We start from the raw sequence: 17,098 nt of genomic DNA on the forward strand, positions 1-17,098 counted from the left end.
TCACACTGGCCAGATTGCTGGCTCCTGAAGTCGCTTCCACACCAAACTTTCTCCTAAACATGGGGACTTGAGATGTTTTTCTAATCCAGTCTGCCATTAGTGGTTTTGCGTTCAGGTTTTGAAATGGCAACTAAAATTTGAACAAAGGTTGGAGTTTGGGTCTAGATTCATCACTGTCTGTGCTGGACATGTCACAATAAGGCAAAAGCAGCTGTGAGCAGGGATGCTCATGAGCAGGATGACAACAACAGGGACCCTTGTCTTGCTGAGGATACCTGCAGGGGATTGAACCTCATGCTCTGCTTAGGAACTTTGTAGGGACATCTTTGCTCCTTCTTGGGGACCATGTAACTTCCCCCTGGGAAAGGGACTCCACAGCTGTGGGGTCTGTATTGTAATGTATAGGAGCCAGGAGCACCTGAGTGCCAGGGGGAGATTCCAGGGAAGTCTGTGGAGAGACCCCAGGCAAGAAAACGGCAGCAAAAGCTGTCTCCTGCAGTATGCCCTCTTCTCAGGACCTGGGAAGAGCTGCATGTGCAGTCCCAAGGTTTGGCTTGTCAGGATGATGTTGTTCTGCTGGTTTCTATGCACTGGTGTCTTCTTCCAGCATAAACAAGGTCTCAGTTCCTTAACTTAAGTAATGGGTGGAGATGTGCACGTGTGTGTTGGTACATGTGTTCGTGTGGCATGTTTGGGAGAGAAGAGGAGGCAACAAGTCAGCAAAAGCCCTTCTGGTTTCCCTCTGCATCCTTAATAAAGAAGTTACAAGAGGGCATATTCCCCATTTCTTTTAAACTTTGTAGATCACCTCCAGTAGACAGATTGTCTCGCAGACCACTTCCCCTCCCCTTGGCGATCAAATAACATTCCTGTGGTGACTACAGCAGTTGCTTACATGGAAAAATAACATTAGGAAAGTATTTAATGTATTTTTAGCTGTCTTTAAATGCATTTTAGCAGCTGGAAGCAAGGGGAGTTAGTAGCACGTGACCTGCAAGCTCTCCATAGACCACCACCAAAGTTGCAGAGACTCACTGCTGGTAAAGAGACCCCAGGCTGGAAAATGTTGGGTAGGGTGGTCTCCTCTCACCTGTACTGGTCACTGGAGGTCAAGCTAAAGAGATAACATCAATTTTTGTGGGATGTAAGTGATAACAACTTGATAAACAACCAGTGTGGTTTTAGGTCCTTTCTTTTCACTGATCTGAGTCTTAGGAGATTTTATGAAACCTTGTTTTGACATGTTTTCAAAATACCTGAGGCTTTTTCAAAGATCTTGAGAAGATTTTAGAGTTTTGGAGTGGTGGAATGTTACAACTGTAGAGATTAGTGAATAGAGTGCGGCTGAGAGAGGCAACAAGATAATAAATACTGCTTATTCCATCACACTGTGATTCAGGAAAATCTTGAAATCCTTGTGAAGAGCAAGCCACTCATCAAACTTTAGTGAGAGCTTTTCCTGAGGGAAGACTTTTTCTGAGCTGGGGGCTTTCTCATTCCTGTAATTGTGTGGTTGCTGAAGCAGGGAACATCCTCTCTGGACCATCTTCCCTGGCCCTGTTCCATTCCCAGCACAGCACCACCACCCAGGGCCCTGATGTTGGGCTCCCCCACCAACCAGCCCACAGCAAGCACGTTCATATTTCTGGGAAAAATATACCCAGCAGGTGGAAGTTTAGTACTATTTTTACTATTGCTGGTACAGTGAATGTAGAGAGCATGATAATTGATTATCTGGGACAACAGAAATGCACAGGAACTAGAATTTCAAGGATTAGGGTCTCCCCGAGGATTTCCTTGGAGTTTCAGTGAAAGGAGAGATAACCTTTGTGGTGGAAACGGAAACAGAGCTTTCAGTTCCCATCTGCAGCCAGCCTCTGGAGACAATAGTATTAAGGGTGATGTGAATTTCCTCTGTTCATCGCCATGGGACGGGAGCCTCGACGCAATTATCTGCACTTCTATAGCAACGCTATTCAGCTCCTTGCAGCTTATTCTCTGTCCTACCAGAGACATTCAGCTAATGCTTGCTGCCTTTAACCTATCTGGGGGTAGCATGCCCGTGTTTCATCTGTTTCAAAGGACATTTATGGAAATTAGGTGGCAATTTTATCCCAAGTAAGCAGACTAATATTCTGTCACTCTGCCTTCCTCAAGGGACTGTTGCTCTTAATGTTAGGTGTTTTTGGTTAAGTGGCATTAGAGTTTTGTGGACTAAGGAGTAGGATTTTGTTGCAAATTCATTGTCCTATTTTAGTGGAAGCTTTGCATTAGCAAGTTCCATCTTAATAAATTCTTTGGTTCAGTCTTCCTTGTGACTTACACTATCGTAAGATCCTGCCCTTAATATTAAAATGTAAGCACAGATTTCCTCTCCCAAGGCTAAAGCTGCATAAAAAGACTTACACTGAAGCTAAGAAATCCTCTGTCTGGATCAAGATAATTTTTCTCTGAGAATAAGGAGAAACAAATATCCACACTCTTTGGAGAGGAGGAAATTCTGCTGTAGATTGTTCTTCCTCCGTTATGTTAAAAAAAGGAATCTTGACTGAATATATAGTCTGTTTCCAAACTATTGGCATCTTTCACAAATATAGGCTGGCTGGCTTACGAACAAATAGCACAGTTTCTGTAGCCAAAGATAGTTGTCATCATGCACTTATTAATGAGTACACATATCTCTGAACATCAAATGCTGTGCTATTTTCAGAGAGATCCTTTCAGACCCTGTTTTCTGGTTTGGGGTTTTTTTTTACTTTTTTTTTCCTTAGCCTCCTGCCGTTTTCTTTTAAAGCTCAGCAGTAGAAAGCAGAGAAAACAAGGACTTAGGGAAGGAGATCCTCTCATCTGTCCAGCTTCCCCACATCAGGAGCTACTCCACGTGTGTCATTCCTGGCAGATGTTTGCCTAATCTGCTCTTAAAAAACTTCAGTGATGGGGCATTGACAGTCTCCTTAGGCAATCTCCTCCAGTGCTTTGCTGTACCTGTCATTAAGAAGGGCTTCCTGATATCTAACCTGCAATTAAAGGCCATGATTTCCACACAGCCCATCATCAGGCTGACCTTACAGCCAAACCACCTCCACCAAGTGAACTGCAGTTTCCTCACTAGATCATCTTTGCCAGCCAACAGTGCTCCTTGGGCAGTGTGCTCTACCCTGGCAGTAGTAGTGAGGTGGGGTGTGTGTGTGTGCCACTGCTCTTGTCTCATGTCCAGCCCGGTGTCCCCAGGGGCTGGCAGAGGGCCGGTGTCCCTCTCGGATCCCAGGCAGCAGAAGGGAAGGAGGCTGTCTGCCAGTAAAAGGTATTGAATTAGGAGATTCAGTAAATCCCAGGAGAGGCACTGCCACAGTGAAGTTGCAGCAGTTTTGCACTGATAAGACTAGCAGTGCTAACCATGGTTCCAGGTCTCAGAACACGAGCTGATGCCTTTTTTTGTCCTGGAATAAAATGTGCTGTGAGAGCAGTTGTCCCATATATTACATGTATGCAGTCAATCACGTCTAGCAGTTAGTACATACATTTTTGGATGAGAGCATCCCTAACGATTTTAGCAGTATTAAAGCATTTAAAAAAAAAAAATCATAGCAATCACAGATTTGGCTTGGGTTTTATTGCAGTTGTTTTCTTTTGAACAATAGCATCCCGTGGCAGCCAAGCCTGATGGCAAAGCTGTAGATGCCAGCTTGCTGTGAGTGAGATGCTGGGGAGCTGAGACAGTCACGAGGTGTGCAGCAGTGATTGAGAGTGGGTCAGTGTAGGCACGAATGCATCACAATATTACCACTGCAAGATAGATTCTGAGCCACATTTTTAATATGCTTAGAACGGTGATGAACACTGTAAGAGTGTTTCCTTCTGCAAATTATTTATAATTGGAAGATTGTAGTAATGAATTAATGGAAAGATACTGGAGAATTAGTCCTGACTGCTCAGAATACGTGTTTTTCATAATGGAAAACATTAGCTGTATTTCTGCTGCCTGAGCAAATTATGGCAGTATGTGACTAAACAGATTTTGAGACTAGGGAATTTTGGTGACTTCCAAAATTAAATAAAGCAAGATTTAGATGAGTAGGAGCAGGAGCATGTTGCCATTAGCAGGGGTGAATAATCTTTGTGTAACTGGCCATTTTGGTAAGAGGGTCAGGGTCATTGGGGTTTGTCTCTGTATTGTGACAGATGCACTACAAACACCCTGATATCCATTTCATTTTACAAGGTGTGTACACGCACCAAGATAACGCTCCAGAGGGTCGCTGGCAGGTTACAATGTGCCAGCCGTCACATGCACCATGTATTGCATGGTGCCAAGATACCATTTCAGGGTCTGGGGGCACCAACAGTATTCAGAGCCCCACACAACACCTGTGCCCTACCAGTATCTCCCTAGCTGTCCATCGCTGAGCATCCCATTGGCATCTGTTTTCCTGAGCTGACAGGTCTGTTTCTATTTGTGCAAGGCATTTTTAAGGCATTCATCCCCTCCTTGTCTTCTAGATGACCTGGAAGAGCTTCAGTGAGTTGCCCATATTTCTTCAAGGAAGAAAGTTTTTTTTTCAAAATGAGAATTTTAGCTGTTTTTTTAGAAAACCCAGTCAGATTTGAACTTTGTATTCTACACAGTGTGGAGGTAGATTTATTGTGTAAGAGAGGTTTCAGTTTCAAACTAATAATTAGAAGAATAGATTTAAACCTTTGTCAAGTGACTCCAGATGCTCAGGAATCCTCTTTCTTGTGATTTTAAAGCAAAATTTTAAACATTTTTCACCCCACAACTATTGAGGGCATTGAAAGAAAACAGCTATAAATTGCTAGGAAACATACAGAATAAACTTTTTCCCTACTTCCCAGTTCTTGTAGTAATCATCAATTTTAGGTACTTCCCGAAATACACCTTTGGACAGATTTTTGCACTGTTAAAAGTGACATTTTCTGTTTGGCAAACTGTGTTCAGGCCCCACGGCTGACAAGTGGCCCGAGTCGAAGCCTGCTGGAGTCAAGGGGCTTTCGCTGAGGTGCAGACCCTTTGTGTTTTCCCAAAAATCAGCAGTGCTGTTAGCCCACGTCTCCCCTTTCCCAGCCCGTCTCCTCAGGGAGAGGCAGAGGCCTGTTTGAAGACAAACAAGTCATGGGGCCTGCAAGGTGTAAATATCTTTCATAAATGCCAACGCCGAAAAGCCCGAGTGCGGGGCGCGTGACACGCGGCGACAACAGGCGCTCCTCGCCGCGCGAGGGCCGAGCAGTGTGCCAAGATGCCAGGGGCGCAGAGCTGTGCCCGCATGGCACCTGGGCATCCCTGGGCACCCCTGCCCCGGGAGCACACACCGGGCAGCAGGAGGGACGGGCGGCAGGGCCACCTGCTCCTCACCCCGCTGCGCCTGCCCACACCGCTCGCCCCTGATCCGGTCACCCTGCTTCTGCCCTCCTCCTCTCCCCAGCTTCTTTGGGCAGGGGCTGATTTAAATAGGTTGGCAGGGAGCCAGGACCTCATCATTTTAATGCAGTGTAAAATGAAATGTGCATAATTATATGCAAGCCATATGTGAGGGAGACAGCTCAGCTGTGAATTTTGGGAGGCTGTGAGAGGGAGAGAGCGAACAGTCAGGAATCAGATGAGATGGAGCGGAACGGAGTGCAAGTGTCACTCAAATGAACAGTGTAATGAGCGTATTGCTGACACTCCTCCTTTCACCTGCTTCTCCCTTTTGCTTTAACTCAAAAGCAGAAAACGCTCGAGATGAGAAGGGAAAAATACTATATGCAAGCAGGATTGCTAATGGGCATTGGTAATGTCTCCATTTAAACTTCAGCTTTCTTAATTAACAGCGTAGTTACAAATAACCAGTAACTTTTAATGCATCTTTGTCATTAAATATTTTGACCGCATTTGACTGAAGGATCATTGTTCTCACTAGATGATTGCTCCTTTCAAAGCTTCGCTTAAGCACGGAGGGGGAATCCATTTATTTGTAATAGCATTACATGTAAATTATGAGTATGAAAACTTTTTTTTATTTTGGCCTAACTGTTAAACTGAAAATACAAGTACATTATCAAGGGATCGCTTAAGCATGTCAAAAAGTTTAAATGAGTACATATGTAATGTAATCCTGAAAAATGCAATGGAGTAATTTGAAACCCTGAGTTACTCGGTTTCCAGCTCAAATATTTCATTTTGGTTTTGTCTTTTGTTGTTCTAATTATTACTCCACAATGAATTTGCATGTTCAATCTAAGCTATGTAAGAAAACAGCATCCCAAGTTCTCATATCTAAAAGGTGTACTGACTATTTAAAGAAACTTTTAAATAATGTTGTATTTTGGGATTCCCGTCTGTTTTAATGATCTGAGCTGTTATGCTTTTAGCTATTTTTTTCCTTCCATTATTTGTAAGTCCCTAAATAGGCCATTATATTTCCCTTCAGGCTAGAGATGAAGATGGACATGCTGAAAATTTTCCCCAGCAGCACTATGCTAAGGAAACTCCAAGACTTGCCTTCAAGAATAACTGCGAACTACTTGTAAGAATAACATACTTACAACAAGTCTAGATTGTTACTTTAGCACAGTGAAAACCGTTTTTTTTTAAAGGCTTTTGTTCATTATGACATACATTATGATATATGATAGGTTTATTTTTTTTACTGTTTTAGCGTTCTAATGCTAGTTCTGCTATCCGTGAACAGTTTAAGATCTCACATTGCTTGAACAATATCATATATTTGATGTCAGCACGTGGTCTTGTCTTACTACCTTGTCTTGCACTGGTAAATCAGGGAGAGCCGTGAAGGAAGTGGCTGGTGATGCATGGAAAGCCCCCCCCGTTCCCCCAAAGCACCCCCAAACTCACTCTTCCGTTCACCCTTTAGCTCTGCCTTGTTCTCGGGTGGCGGCGCTGCATTTTGTTCTGCTAACGGGCAGTCCTCCCTTCAGAGCTCACCTATTGCTCCCCTTCATAGCTGCATGCAATCCAAAGCATCCTTTCCTCTCCACTCCTGTCCTCTCCATTCCTCTCCTCTGCTGTGGGGAAAGAGCGAAAGCCAGGAAAGCACGTACAGGGAGCCTGGAGTGTTTACAAGCCATAAGAGAGATGATATCAGCTGTGAAAGAATCTCTGTTCCAAGGCAGGGTTAATTTGCTGTTCATTTTAGCATTTGCAGCTAGACGAGATTAAAAGCAAGCAGGAATGCCTATTATATTTCTATTAAATGAATCTGTTGGGACCTAATGTTCTTGATTAGCTTGCGAAAATGAGTGCTCCACCATGAGTTTTTCTGTTTGCCTAAAGTAAACAGAGGATGAATTGTCGTACATTTAAAAGAGATTCATGCATGGCTTTTGAGAGGGGAGGTTTAGATACATCGGTAGATCTCTCCCTTGCATTCGCCTTTCTTCTCATCTGTACTTAAGTAAAGTCATTTGGCTAAATGTAAGTGTTCGTGGAGAGTCAGTACACAGTGTTTTACTTTGAAACAACATTTCTTTTTTTTCTTCTTGTAACCAGAGAAGAGGCGGGTGGCAGTGGAGGAGCAAGCTGTGTTTTTATCTGCATTAAAGCCCATGCCTGCCCTCCCAGGATGCAAGGCCAGGCTGCTCCTGGAGCCCCAGGTGCAACAGGCAGCGAAAGCTGAGCTGATGAGCCGATAACTCGGTGCTGAAGTTGGCCTCCAGGTTCAGTCAGCTGGCCAGAGAAGCCCACAGCAGGAAGCAGCAGCCCAGGGCTTGTGGCCAGTCCCTGCTCCCCACACTGGCCAGAGTATCTTGGCCACACCTGCACTACTGGGCCTGCACTCTCCTACCCCGCAGTGTCCCCTGTGCTGAGCCAACCCTTGGTTATGTAAAGACAATTCTTTTCACAGCCACAGGTGAAGGTTTTGTTTGTTACCAGGATAATTCTCCCCAGCCAAAAGCAAGGTGACCCATGAGATCTGGTCTGGGGTCCTCTTAAACCCTTCATGAAGTTCCTGGTGGTTTCAGGGATAGCAGTGTTACATCCTGAGGAGAGGAAACTAGACAAACACAAAAAGCGGTTCCCTGGTGTACTCATAATTCCTGTGCCAAATAAATGAAGCTCTTTCTTCAAGGCCATGCTTAATTACTGTGCTGCTAATCAGGCCTGACGAACCATCCCAGCACACCAAGATGCTCCCAGAGTCAGTAGGGCTTCTTGGTGCTGGAGAAATTTAGTAATGAAGACAACATGATAAAAGTCATGTAATATTTCCATTGAAAATCTGCTTTATATTTAGTGCAAGCCATCAATGAACCAATTAACCCACTTCGTGCTATTAAAACCAAGCATTCTTTTAATGCCCAGTTGCTTATTCCCCTATTAATCTGCATTTAAGTTTTTGCTTTATTATATCACCACTGTGTCTGGCAAAAGCTCAAGTCATCAAAGTTAGTCTTTCATGTGCTTTTTTGGACAAGTTTCAATTCTTGTTTAAGGAAGTAATAAAAGCAATTTGTTATAGTTTTATTTTTCCTGTGCTATTGGAAGCAAAATTGGCAGGGATGTAATCTGTACTCAGCTTGTATGTGGAAAAAAATAGTACGCAAATAATGAATATGTACCTCTGCTATCTTTAAAGATGTATTTTAGGAACTTTCAGTGAAAATATGATGTTGAGCCTAGGTGTGGGTGGTGGGGGAACTTGTGTTATTTGTTGAAGATTCTATGTGTTTCACTGAGAGGTAGTGTTATTCCTTCTACATTTTACTTTATGGAAACAATGCTATATTAAAATGTGCTCAAGTTTCAAAAGCTAATTTCACCAGAACTGGCCATCAGAAAACCTTCTTTCTCTTAAAGGCCAGTCAGTATTCCTTGAGAGAGGAGAAAAAAAAAATGAAAGAAAGGAGTAGAGACAGCTGATGCTCTAAAAAAATATTTTCACAATGGTGAAAACTCACTCAGAATCTAACAGCACAAGGCCGATGCCGGCTGAGTAAAAAGACAAGATTTTTTTAAATAAAAGAGAAACTGAAACTTGTTTATGCTTTTGACAATGAGGGAATCCTTGGAGTTTTCTGAGGGCAATTCAGGGTAAACAGAGTAATAGTCTGTCAGGTGAAATTGGAGGCTTCAGCTCAGAAATGCTCTCTTTGCTTCAGGCTTTAGCTGCCATTTTCCAGTGAGGTTTGTTTCGGCAAGGGCAGGCTCCTCTGTTTGGGAAATGCTCATGCTGGGAGAGTGCTACCAGCCAGGATCCAGGGCTGGGTTGCTGCTGCTGGGTCTGCATGCCAGGGCTCTCCCACAGGAGCCAGGCTACACTGGCTGAATCTTAACATCCCAGGTCACAGGCACACACAGCAAGCTTTAACTCTTCAATACCTGGAGAGATTTTAAAGCACGGTAACATAGAATATTACAAAAGTAAGATGAGTATTACAAATTGTATGCTTTCTTCATTGCTTATACACCACAAGAGGAAATAATTTAATGAGGTACCTCAGCTTTTCTGGTTTTTTTTTTTGTCTTCCTTGTTGTGAGCAAGTTTGATAGGAAATAGGAGGAAGAAAGGTATAATTTAGGCAGAGGAAACCCCTGAAGTGTGTTCAGTAGTTCTGCTTATTAAGAAAAGCAGTAAGAAATAAATATTTTGGTTAGTATAGAAAGCCATTTTGCAGTTGTGGGATTGGAACAGGGTACTGATTTCCCAGGCTAAATCCATATATGTTGTGTCCTGAGATTTGTTGTGGGGCACAAAAACCAAAGTGGTTAAGATGCTCTAATCATTGAGCACATCAGATTTTCCTTGTGGACTTTGCAGTATTTTTGAGAATCATGTTGTTTAAAGTTTAGCTATCCATGGTAAATATCAGGAGCTAGATAAAAGAAATCTATTTTTAAAGAGCCAGGTCAGCATGCTGTCTTGGCCAGCCGTCCATTCTTCTCCTATAGGCACTGCCTCGGGATTTTAATTTCTTATTCCATGAGTGGCTGGAAGCTTTTCTTTCAGGCACATCTCTTTGTTTCCAGAAGGAAAAGGCAGAATTTAGTCCCTTCTGTAAGGTGATTGTCAAGAAACAGTACAGTCCAGCTCATAGTGGATGTGGGGAGAAAGATGGGATTAACTGCCGAGAAAGGGGAGGCTGGAGTGAAAAGGCCAGCAAGAAGCCCACAGCCCCAGCTCCAGCCGGATGAAATTCCTGAGCCATTGCCTAGAGAAAGGAAAAATCCATCTGGCACCTACCCAGGTTAGTCAGGGTAGGAAGAGTCATGCTTGGTTGCCTTTTAACAAAAGTGGGAAAGAAAAACCAGCAGTTTGTCCTTCCTCCCCCCATTTAATCAGAATATTCAGTCAAGGTTTCAGATTGGCATGCTGCTGTATGGAGTAAGGAGGGTTTGATGGGTTAAGAAAATTAAACATCAGGTTGCTTTCCAGATCATTTGTTTATGGAGATGATGTGAGTACCACCCACTGCTATGGGATTATATGTAAAGCAAACAAATAACCAAACAAAACATAAATATCCTGGGAAAAAAATTAATTTCCAGTCCTACACCCAGTTGAATCCATGCTTTTCCTGCAGTAAAATCATGATCTTTTCATCTTTGAAATCAAAAAGTCTGCTCCTAGTAGTTCTGCTCTGAGAGGATAAATTTGTGAATGCAGTATGAGATGAATTATAAGTCCTGGTGCTTGGAAGCTATTATGTAAAAGACTCAAAATAAAACATGCTTGCTATTGGATTTAATGCAAACTCACCTACGGCCAGTTATCTTTAATCACTGACAAAAAGAGGCAGGGAAAACTGAAAACACATCTACAATGGAAACAAGAAATGCAAAATGTTCTCTCATGAGCAAAAGGCCACTGGGGAGGCTGTGGCAAAGCTGTGGTGAGCCAGAGCTACAGCTAATGCTTTGCTTGAAGTCGTGTCACTGTTGCTCTGCTGTTCCAGCACCAGAGGCAGAGTCAGGACAAATGGCACATGTGGGGGCACCCAGACAGGGCAGCGGGGATGCAGACAGGTTATTCAGAGCTATGGCACTGGAATGTGGGAAAGATCTCATACCTACTAGACTGACATTAAAAATTACTGAGAGTATTTATGATCAGATGAGGCCAATAGGTTTTGCTGTTGTAGATGAGTTAAATGCAAATATGCATATTGGTATCCTTTGAAGGCCATGAGAGATTTCACTTCAGAAAGTGAGGCTTAAATTCATTTCCTATAAGGTGCCTGACCTGCTTATTGTGCCCCCGTGTCAAGCAAAACCACTCCCTGTTAGTGCCTCAGCAGTAGAAGAAAATACCTCTCAGTCCATTTAAAAATCACAGTGCCTTCAGAACAGGACTGAATTAGGGAGAGATAGCTTTGCTCATTCCGTCTCTTGCCTTTCCACCCTTTTTGTCTCCCCTGCTGTCTCCGTATTCCTAGGAGAGTGGAGCGACAGGAAGAAGTGTATTTCCCCTTGTGCTTTCCCTGGCTTTTCCTTCACCCTCTTGGGTGCAAAGCAGTGGAGGGAAGGGAGAGCCCTTCCTTCGTGCAGGGCTTTTGGCCTGAAAGCTGGAGCAGGAGTGCTGCCCAGCAGCTCTGAGGGGTGCAGGGCCACACCTAGCCTGTCAGGTACAATCCTGTGGTCAGGAGGCCATTCTGCCCCCTTGGAGAGGCAGGAGAGGAGCGGGTTAAAACACCTGTGACACCTTGTGGAGTTCCAGATCATAGAGCTACTGAGCCTGATAAGAGTTTAAAACATCCACAGCTGTGTTCAAATGCTGTTTCAGCTTCAATCGATGTTTGTCTCACTGCTGGTGCAGTTTTTTGGTGGTTTTCTGATGGATTTCATCAGTTCCTTGCTCAGTTTGCCATCACAGTCTGAGGGTAACTGGTACTACTGCATCAGTTGCACTGTGGCAAACACAGTGGTTCAAGCAGACGACTCTGCAAAACCCCTAGCAGCCGTCAGAGAGCCCTCTCTTGGTTTCAGGGGCTTTGGAGCAGGCACAAAGAGCTCTCAGAGTGGTGGTTATGGCCTTGGAACAAAAATATGGAGTAAAGCAATTGTAGCAGTGAATTGATACTGATGCACAAAAACCTCAGTAATCTTGGCCACATGAAATTCAACCTTTCTTGTGACTGAAATAACAGTGAAGCTTAGGTCATATGGTAGATTAATCGCCTGTAGTGTTTCATTTTCAAAAACTAAATTGTCCATGAGCAATGGCAGAATATTTTGAAACGAAACTCCCCAAAACCCCACTGAAAACCTTGCACTCTGTTTCTTTTCAAGTAAGGGCAACAAACCAGGGAAAATTATTCTGAATGCTTTTTTGTCCCTGATTGCTGCCAGGCTGAATGAAGGGCTAAGTGGTGCTCGCCTTATCTGCGTGTTCCCGTTGAAGCCCAGGAGCGCTGTGCAAATGCACTGAAAAAAGGCAGCACTCAGAGCACGGGCCTATTTGCAGCCCTGGGGAGAGAGCCCTGACACCCAGCTCCAGCTGCCACTCCCTGCCAGCACAGGTAGGGGCTGCTGGGTGCCTTGGCATCTGTGCCACGATGGGCATCTCGCGGGAACAGCACAAGACCAAGTGCAGAGCTGCAGCCGCCAGCCAGCCCGCGATGCGCTGTCCCCAGGAAATGATAGCCTCTGTGCCTGGCTGCACACATCTTTAGAACAAATGCAGCCACTGTCTTGCCCGGCACACAGGCTGTGTCCTTCTTGGCCCTGCCTTTTAATGATATGTTTCTCTATCCCACAATGGAAATGAAGCCATTCCTCACATTATGACAGCATGGACTGGACCTGGGGGGTTTTCTGGGCTGCAAGAGACCTTCTAGGGGGTCTTGAAAGGAAATCTTTGTCTTTCAGGCCTTCTGATCCTCTTCTGCTATCCTGCACCTCCATGCTACTAAAGTATTAACTTTTTATTTCTTAACTCACACCATGTTTAGGACTCCACAGCCTCTGATCCAAAGCCCAGTGAAATCAATAGGATCCCTCCTGTTCACTTGAGTTGGGTTCTGAATGACACCTTATGTTCTGTAAACAAAAAAAGATGAATGACTGCTTTGAGACATCTTCCTCCTGTCTGACCAAAAACTGCAGTAGGCCAGCTAACAGCTTATTTGAAGTGTAGAAAACATGATCTTTATTAGTAATATCTAATCTGAAGGCTGTCATCAGAGACATGTTGTAGGAACTAAGAGAAAACAAAGGCCTGTCTTGGCAAGTCTGAGGTGGCAGACTTTCTACTGGAAATAAGACCCAAACCTCACTGCTTTTACACCCAGGGTTAGCGAGTGGCCACGACCTACAGCACTGAGGAGGGCGAGGGATCCTGCAGGAGTGGGCAGGGGAGCACCAGTCACCTTGGGAGTATCGGGGGGCAAGGCTCTGCCAGTTCCCAGCAACACATAAAATACAAGGTATAAAATTCACAGAAGCATGAGGAATGGGAATAAGGTAGGGAAGGAAGGGAATCAAAGGAAAAAAATCTCCCCCATGGCCAGGGATGCAGCTTCCTCCCCAAGCAGGCTGGTACCACCAGGAGCTCTACATAGTCCCCATCTTTTCAACCCAGTGAACTGAACTGAGGAGGATGATTGAAATTAAGGAGGATGATTCAGGGCCCTAAAGAGATGGACTAAAAGGTGTGACAGTGAGAGGGATGGTCAGCAGGGGAAGAGGGGCAGTGGGAATGGGACAGATTTGGGAAAGAGCATGGCTGCAGGCAGTGAGTGTTTGGCCTCCTGGAGCCAAGAGTGAGTCACATCCCCTTTCCCACGCACCCAGTTACATATAGGAAGAACTTTGCCCCAGTGCCTCTAATTTAGCATTTTCCTTCATCCCAATAGGATGTGGCATTTGACACTTTGTGAGCACAAGCTTGCCCTTCCTCAAAAGGAGGCATGTTTTTAAATTTTTAACATCAATGTTATTATTATTTCGAAAGAGCAGAAAAATGCATTTGTTAAAAAGGAAAACAATTAAAATCCCATTACAGCTCCAAATCTGTCATCTTTCTTCCCAGGACAAGCATTAAAATTTTCATTAATAAATCTGCACTTACTGGTGACCTCTGAATAATTTCTCTAACCTTAACTTCTCCTTACTGCACTACTGTGTTGTATTACTCTAGGTTTACTCTTTACTTTCCTTATTTGATATGTTTAGTGAAGTTATAATTTTCATATTAAACATGTTGTTACTGAAAAATTGATTTTTCTTTAATATTAAAAAAGTGCCCCACAATCTTTTCATTTACCACAAATTTAAACATGTAAAAAGTTAAGAAACTACTAGATGAAAATGCATTAGTTTATTAGCAGACTATTTCTTAGTAATGATATCAATAAATGTTGAAGTAAAAAAGCCTGGAAAAATTGTCAGCTATTCCCCCACCCAAACCTCTATAAATCTATGGAAAAAAAAAAAAAAAGAAAAAAATAAAGGAGGTTCATGTCTCTTGGAAAGAAAACCAGTTGAGAATTGTGGCTTAGCTTTAGGAAACTGGCATTCATAACCTGTGTCAAACACAGCATTGCCAGCCAGGCAGAGGAGGGGATTGTCCTCTCTGCTCTGCTTTGGTGCAGCCTCACCTTGAGTCCTGGGGGCAGTTTTGGACAATATAAGAAAGACATTAAGCTATTGGAGAGTGTCCAAAGGAGAGCAACACAGATAGTGAAGGGCCTTGAGGAGAGGCTGTGTGAGGAGCAGCTGAGGTCACTTGGTTTGTTTAGCCTGAAGGAGACTGAGGGGAGACCTCATTGCAGTCTTCAACATCCTCGTGAGGGGAAGAGGAGGGGTGGACACTGATCTCTCCTCTGTGGAGACCAGTGGCAGGGCCTGAGGGAATAGCCTGAAGCTGTGCCAGAGGAGGTTTAGGTTGGATATTAGAAAAAGGTTCTTCACCCAGAGAGTGGTTTGGCACTGGAACAGGCTCCCCAAGGAAGTCACAGCACCAAGCCTGACAGAGTTCAAGAACCATTTGGACAATGCTGTCTGTGTTTCCTGGAGTGGCCCTGTGCAGGACCCAAGTTGGACTTGATGTTCCCTGTGGGCTCTTCAAAATCATCTTGTTCTGTGATTCTGTGAAATAAAATTCAGATAGTTTTTATACAATCTTGAAGAATAAAGATACATCTTGTTCCAAAGGAAGTGTAATAAATTAAAATTCACTGGAATTCCTTCAATATAAATTGGAAATAAAATTTCCCAAGTTATCATCCAAAGCTGTAAATATTTTCTTCTTGGGGTCTGTGCAGGAGGTGCAGATGACTCCGTAGGGCCAGTAGAATACCCTAGCAGTTACCTGCGGGGAGCCATCCCTTGCAACATGTCTCACCACCACCATACCTGCGGTGCATAGTCAGACCATAAAACTGGCTTTGAGGCCCAGGGGCTCAGGTCCTTTTTCACCTCTGACCCTGGCTCTCAGTCGTGCAAGGTGTTGATTAGAATGGGTTTTATCAGGTCTGAAAAGATGCCCATATTAACGAGTTTGACTTTTTGTAATGGTGCAGTTGGCTTACGTGCCATCCTGCTGCGTGTGTTGTCTTCCCCATTGAAAAGTGTTTGAAGGCTTTGATCCCTTATAGAGCGAATACACAGCAGTAAGAAAGTAGGGTTTTGAAAATCAGGAGACTGTACTCTTTTTGTTTCTCAGAGTTAAGATCCAGCCAGTGGGAAGGAGGGTTGAGAAGAGCTTGGCCACCATTCAAGTAGACTGCAGGGAGGTTTGGGGGTCCTCTGGGATATGAGGTGTCTAACTCTATCTCATTGGGAACTTCTGGGAATGTGCAGACCTCCCAGGAATGCCATCCCAAGAAGGAAGATCAGTGCCACGCAGTTATCTGAAGAAGATCTGAATGCTAGGAGCGCATATCTCACAGCTCACTGTCTGCGGCAGACACTCTTTTTACATCTCAACAGTGACATGTATTATATTGCTTTTGGGATGGGAAGAAAAACCCAAAATATAAATCCTGCATTTTATTATAGAAGTTAATACCAACAATTACATAAAATCTAATGAATTTCAGTTCTCACTTAATTGCTTCTGAGTAGTTCATTTAACTTATTATAAAGAAGCAAGGACATATTCATTTAACAAGCAGCAGCAGCCTTGGCCTAGCATCTGCCTACATTCTCTTTTCAATTAATCAATTATAGTCCAATGGTGTGTAATTACACATTTAAAAAGTTATTGGATATCACAGCATGGCTGTCCCAGGGGGCTCATGAATACACTAATATAACACACCTGTAATGACCTGTTCTCATATCTGCAAATTGCTCCCATTTCTCTCTCTCTCTCTCTCTCTCTCTCTCTCCCTCTCTCTCGTTGCTAAATGAAGATGAGAGCAATTACCATTAACTTTTTGAGTCACATCTAGTCAATGAGAGAGAAAAAAGATCCCTACCAGCATTCATAATAAATCTGTCTGTTGGTACTCAGAATTTTAACTGTACCAGGCATCAGGCTGGCTGGCAGTAAATGTGCATCAGGATTGTAAAGGGTTGTGAGGATCCCAGGCTCGATCTGAGCACGTGCTACACCTGTAGACAAGAGAAACAGGCAAGCAGGAAGGTCTGGTCAGATCACATCCAGGCATAATTTGCCTGTCTTGGTTCAAATCAAACCAAACTCTGGAACTGATCCCTATGCAGTGGCTCTTAAGTCTTTGCATAGCAACAAAGCCATGTTGCTGTTGTGCTGGGTTTTTTCCGAATGCGAGAAAGAACAAAATTTACTATGTAATGGCAGAAGGGCTTTGGTTGTGCGAGAGGATACAGGCACCAGTGCTCTCTTATTAATGCATAACAAATGAAACCAAGGAGAGACTCCTAATCTGCATAATGGACTCCGGCAGATTCTAAGTTGGTGATTCAGTCAACTAAAGGGTCCAAAAATGCTCTGTGGAAGTGAGCTTTTGATGGCTCCATAAGTCATATGGGGGATGATAGCTATCAGCATTTTTAAAAATGTTGCCTTGGACTATGTGATTTTAATGTGCTGTTGTCTCTCATCCTGGGAAGAAGTGTCTGTTTCCCTACAAGAAGTTTTCTTGTTCTTGCTTTCATTTTCAGACTGGGGTCTTTCAGGTGGGTGTGCATGCAGATAAAAGCACATCAGTATTTTGA

The 17,098-nt window shown here is 43.7% G+C and overlaps 1 protein-coding gene across 5 annotated transcripts in view; it reads left to right on the forward strand.

Moving 5' to 3' along the window:
• The window catches only part of SOBP (sine oculis binding protein homolog), a 112,067-nt gene that overhangs the window by 56,840 nt on the left and 38,129 nt on the right, over positions 1 to 17,098 (forward strand). For 4 of the 5 annotated variants that reach the window (XM_063389746.1, XM_063389745.1, XM_063389748.1 and 1 more), the window contains one exon: positions 6,429 to 6,524. The exons of the other annotated variant lie outside the window; for it this stretch is intronic. In XM_063389746.1, coding sequence (XP_063245816.1) covers positions 6,429 to 6,524 — 96 coding nt within the window. The remainder of the gene's footprint in view (positions 1 to 6,428; positions 6,525 to 17,098) is intronic. 5 annotated transcript variants of the gene reach the window in all.

This window comes from Prinia subflava, chromosome 2 (genome assembly GCF_021018805.1).
Source record: "Prinia subflava isolate CZ2003 ecotype Zambia chromosome 2, Cam_Psub_1.2, whole genome shotgun sequence".
NCBI lineage: Eukaryota > Metazoa > Chordata > Aves > Passeriformes > Cisticolidae > Prinia > Prinia subflava.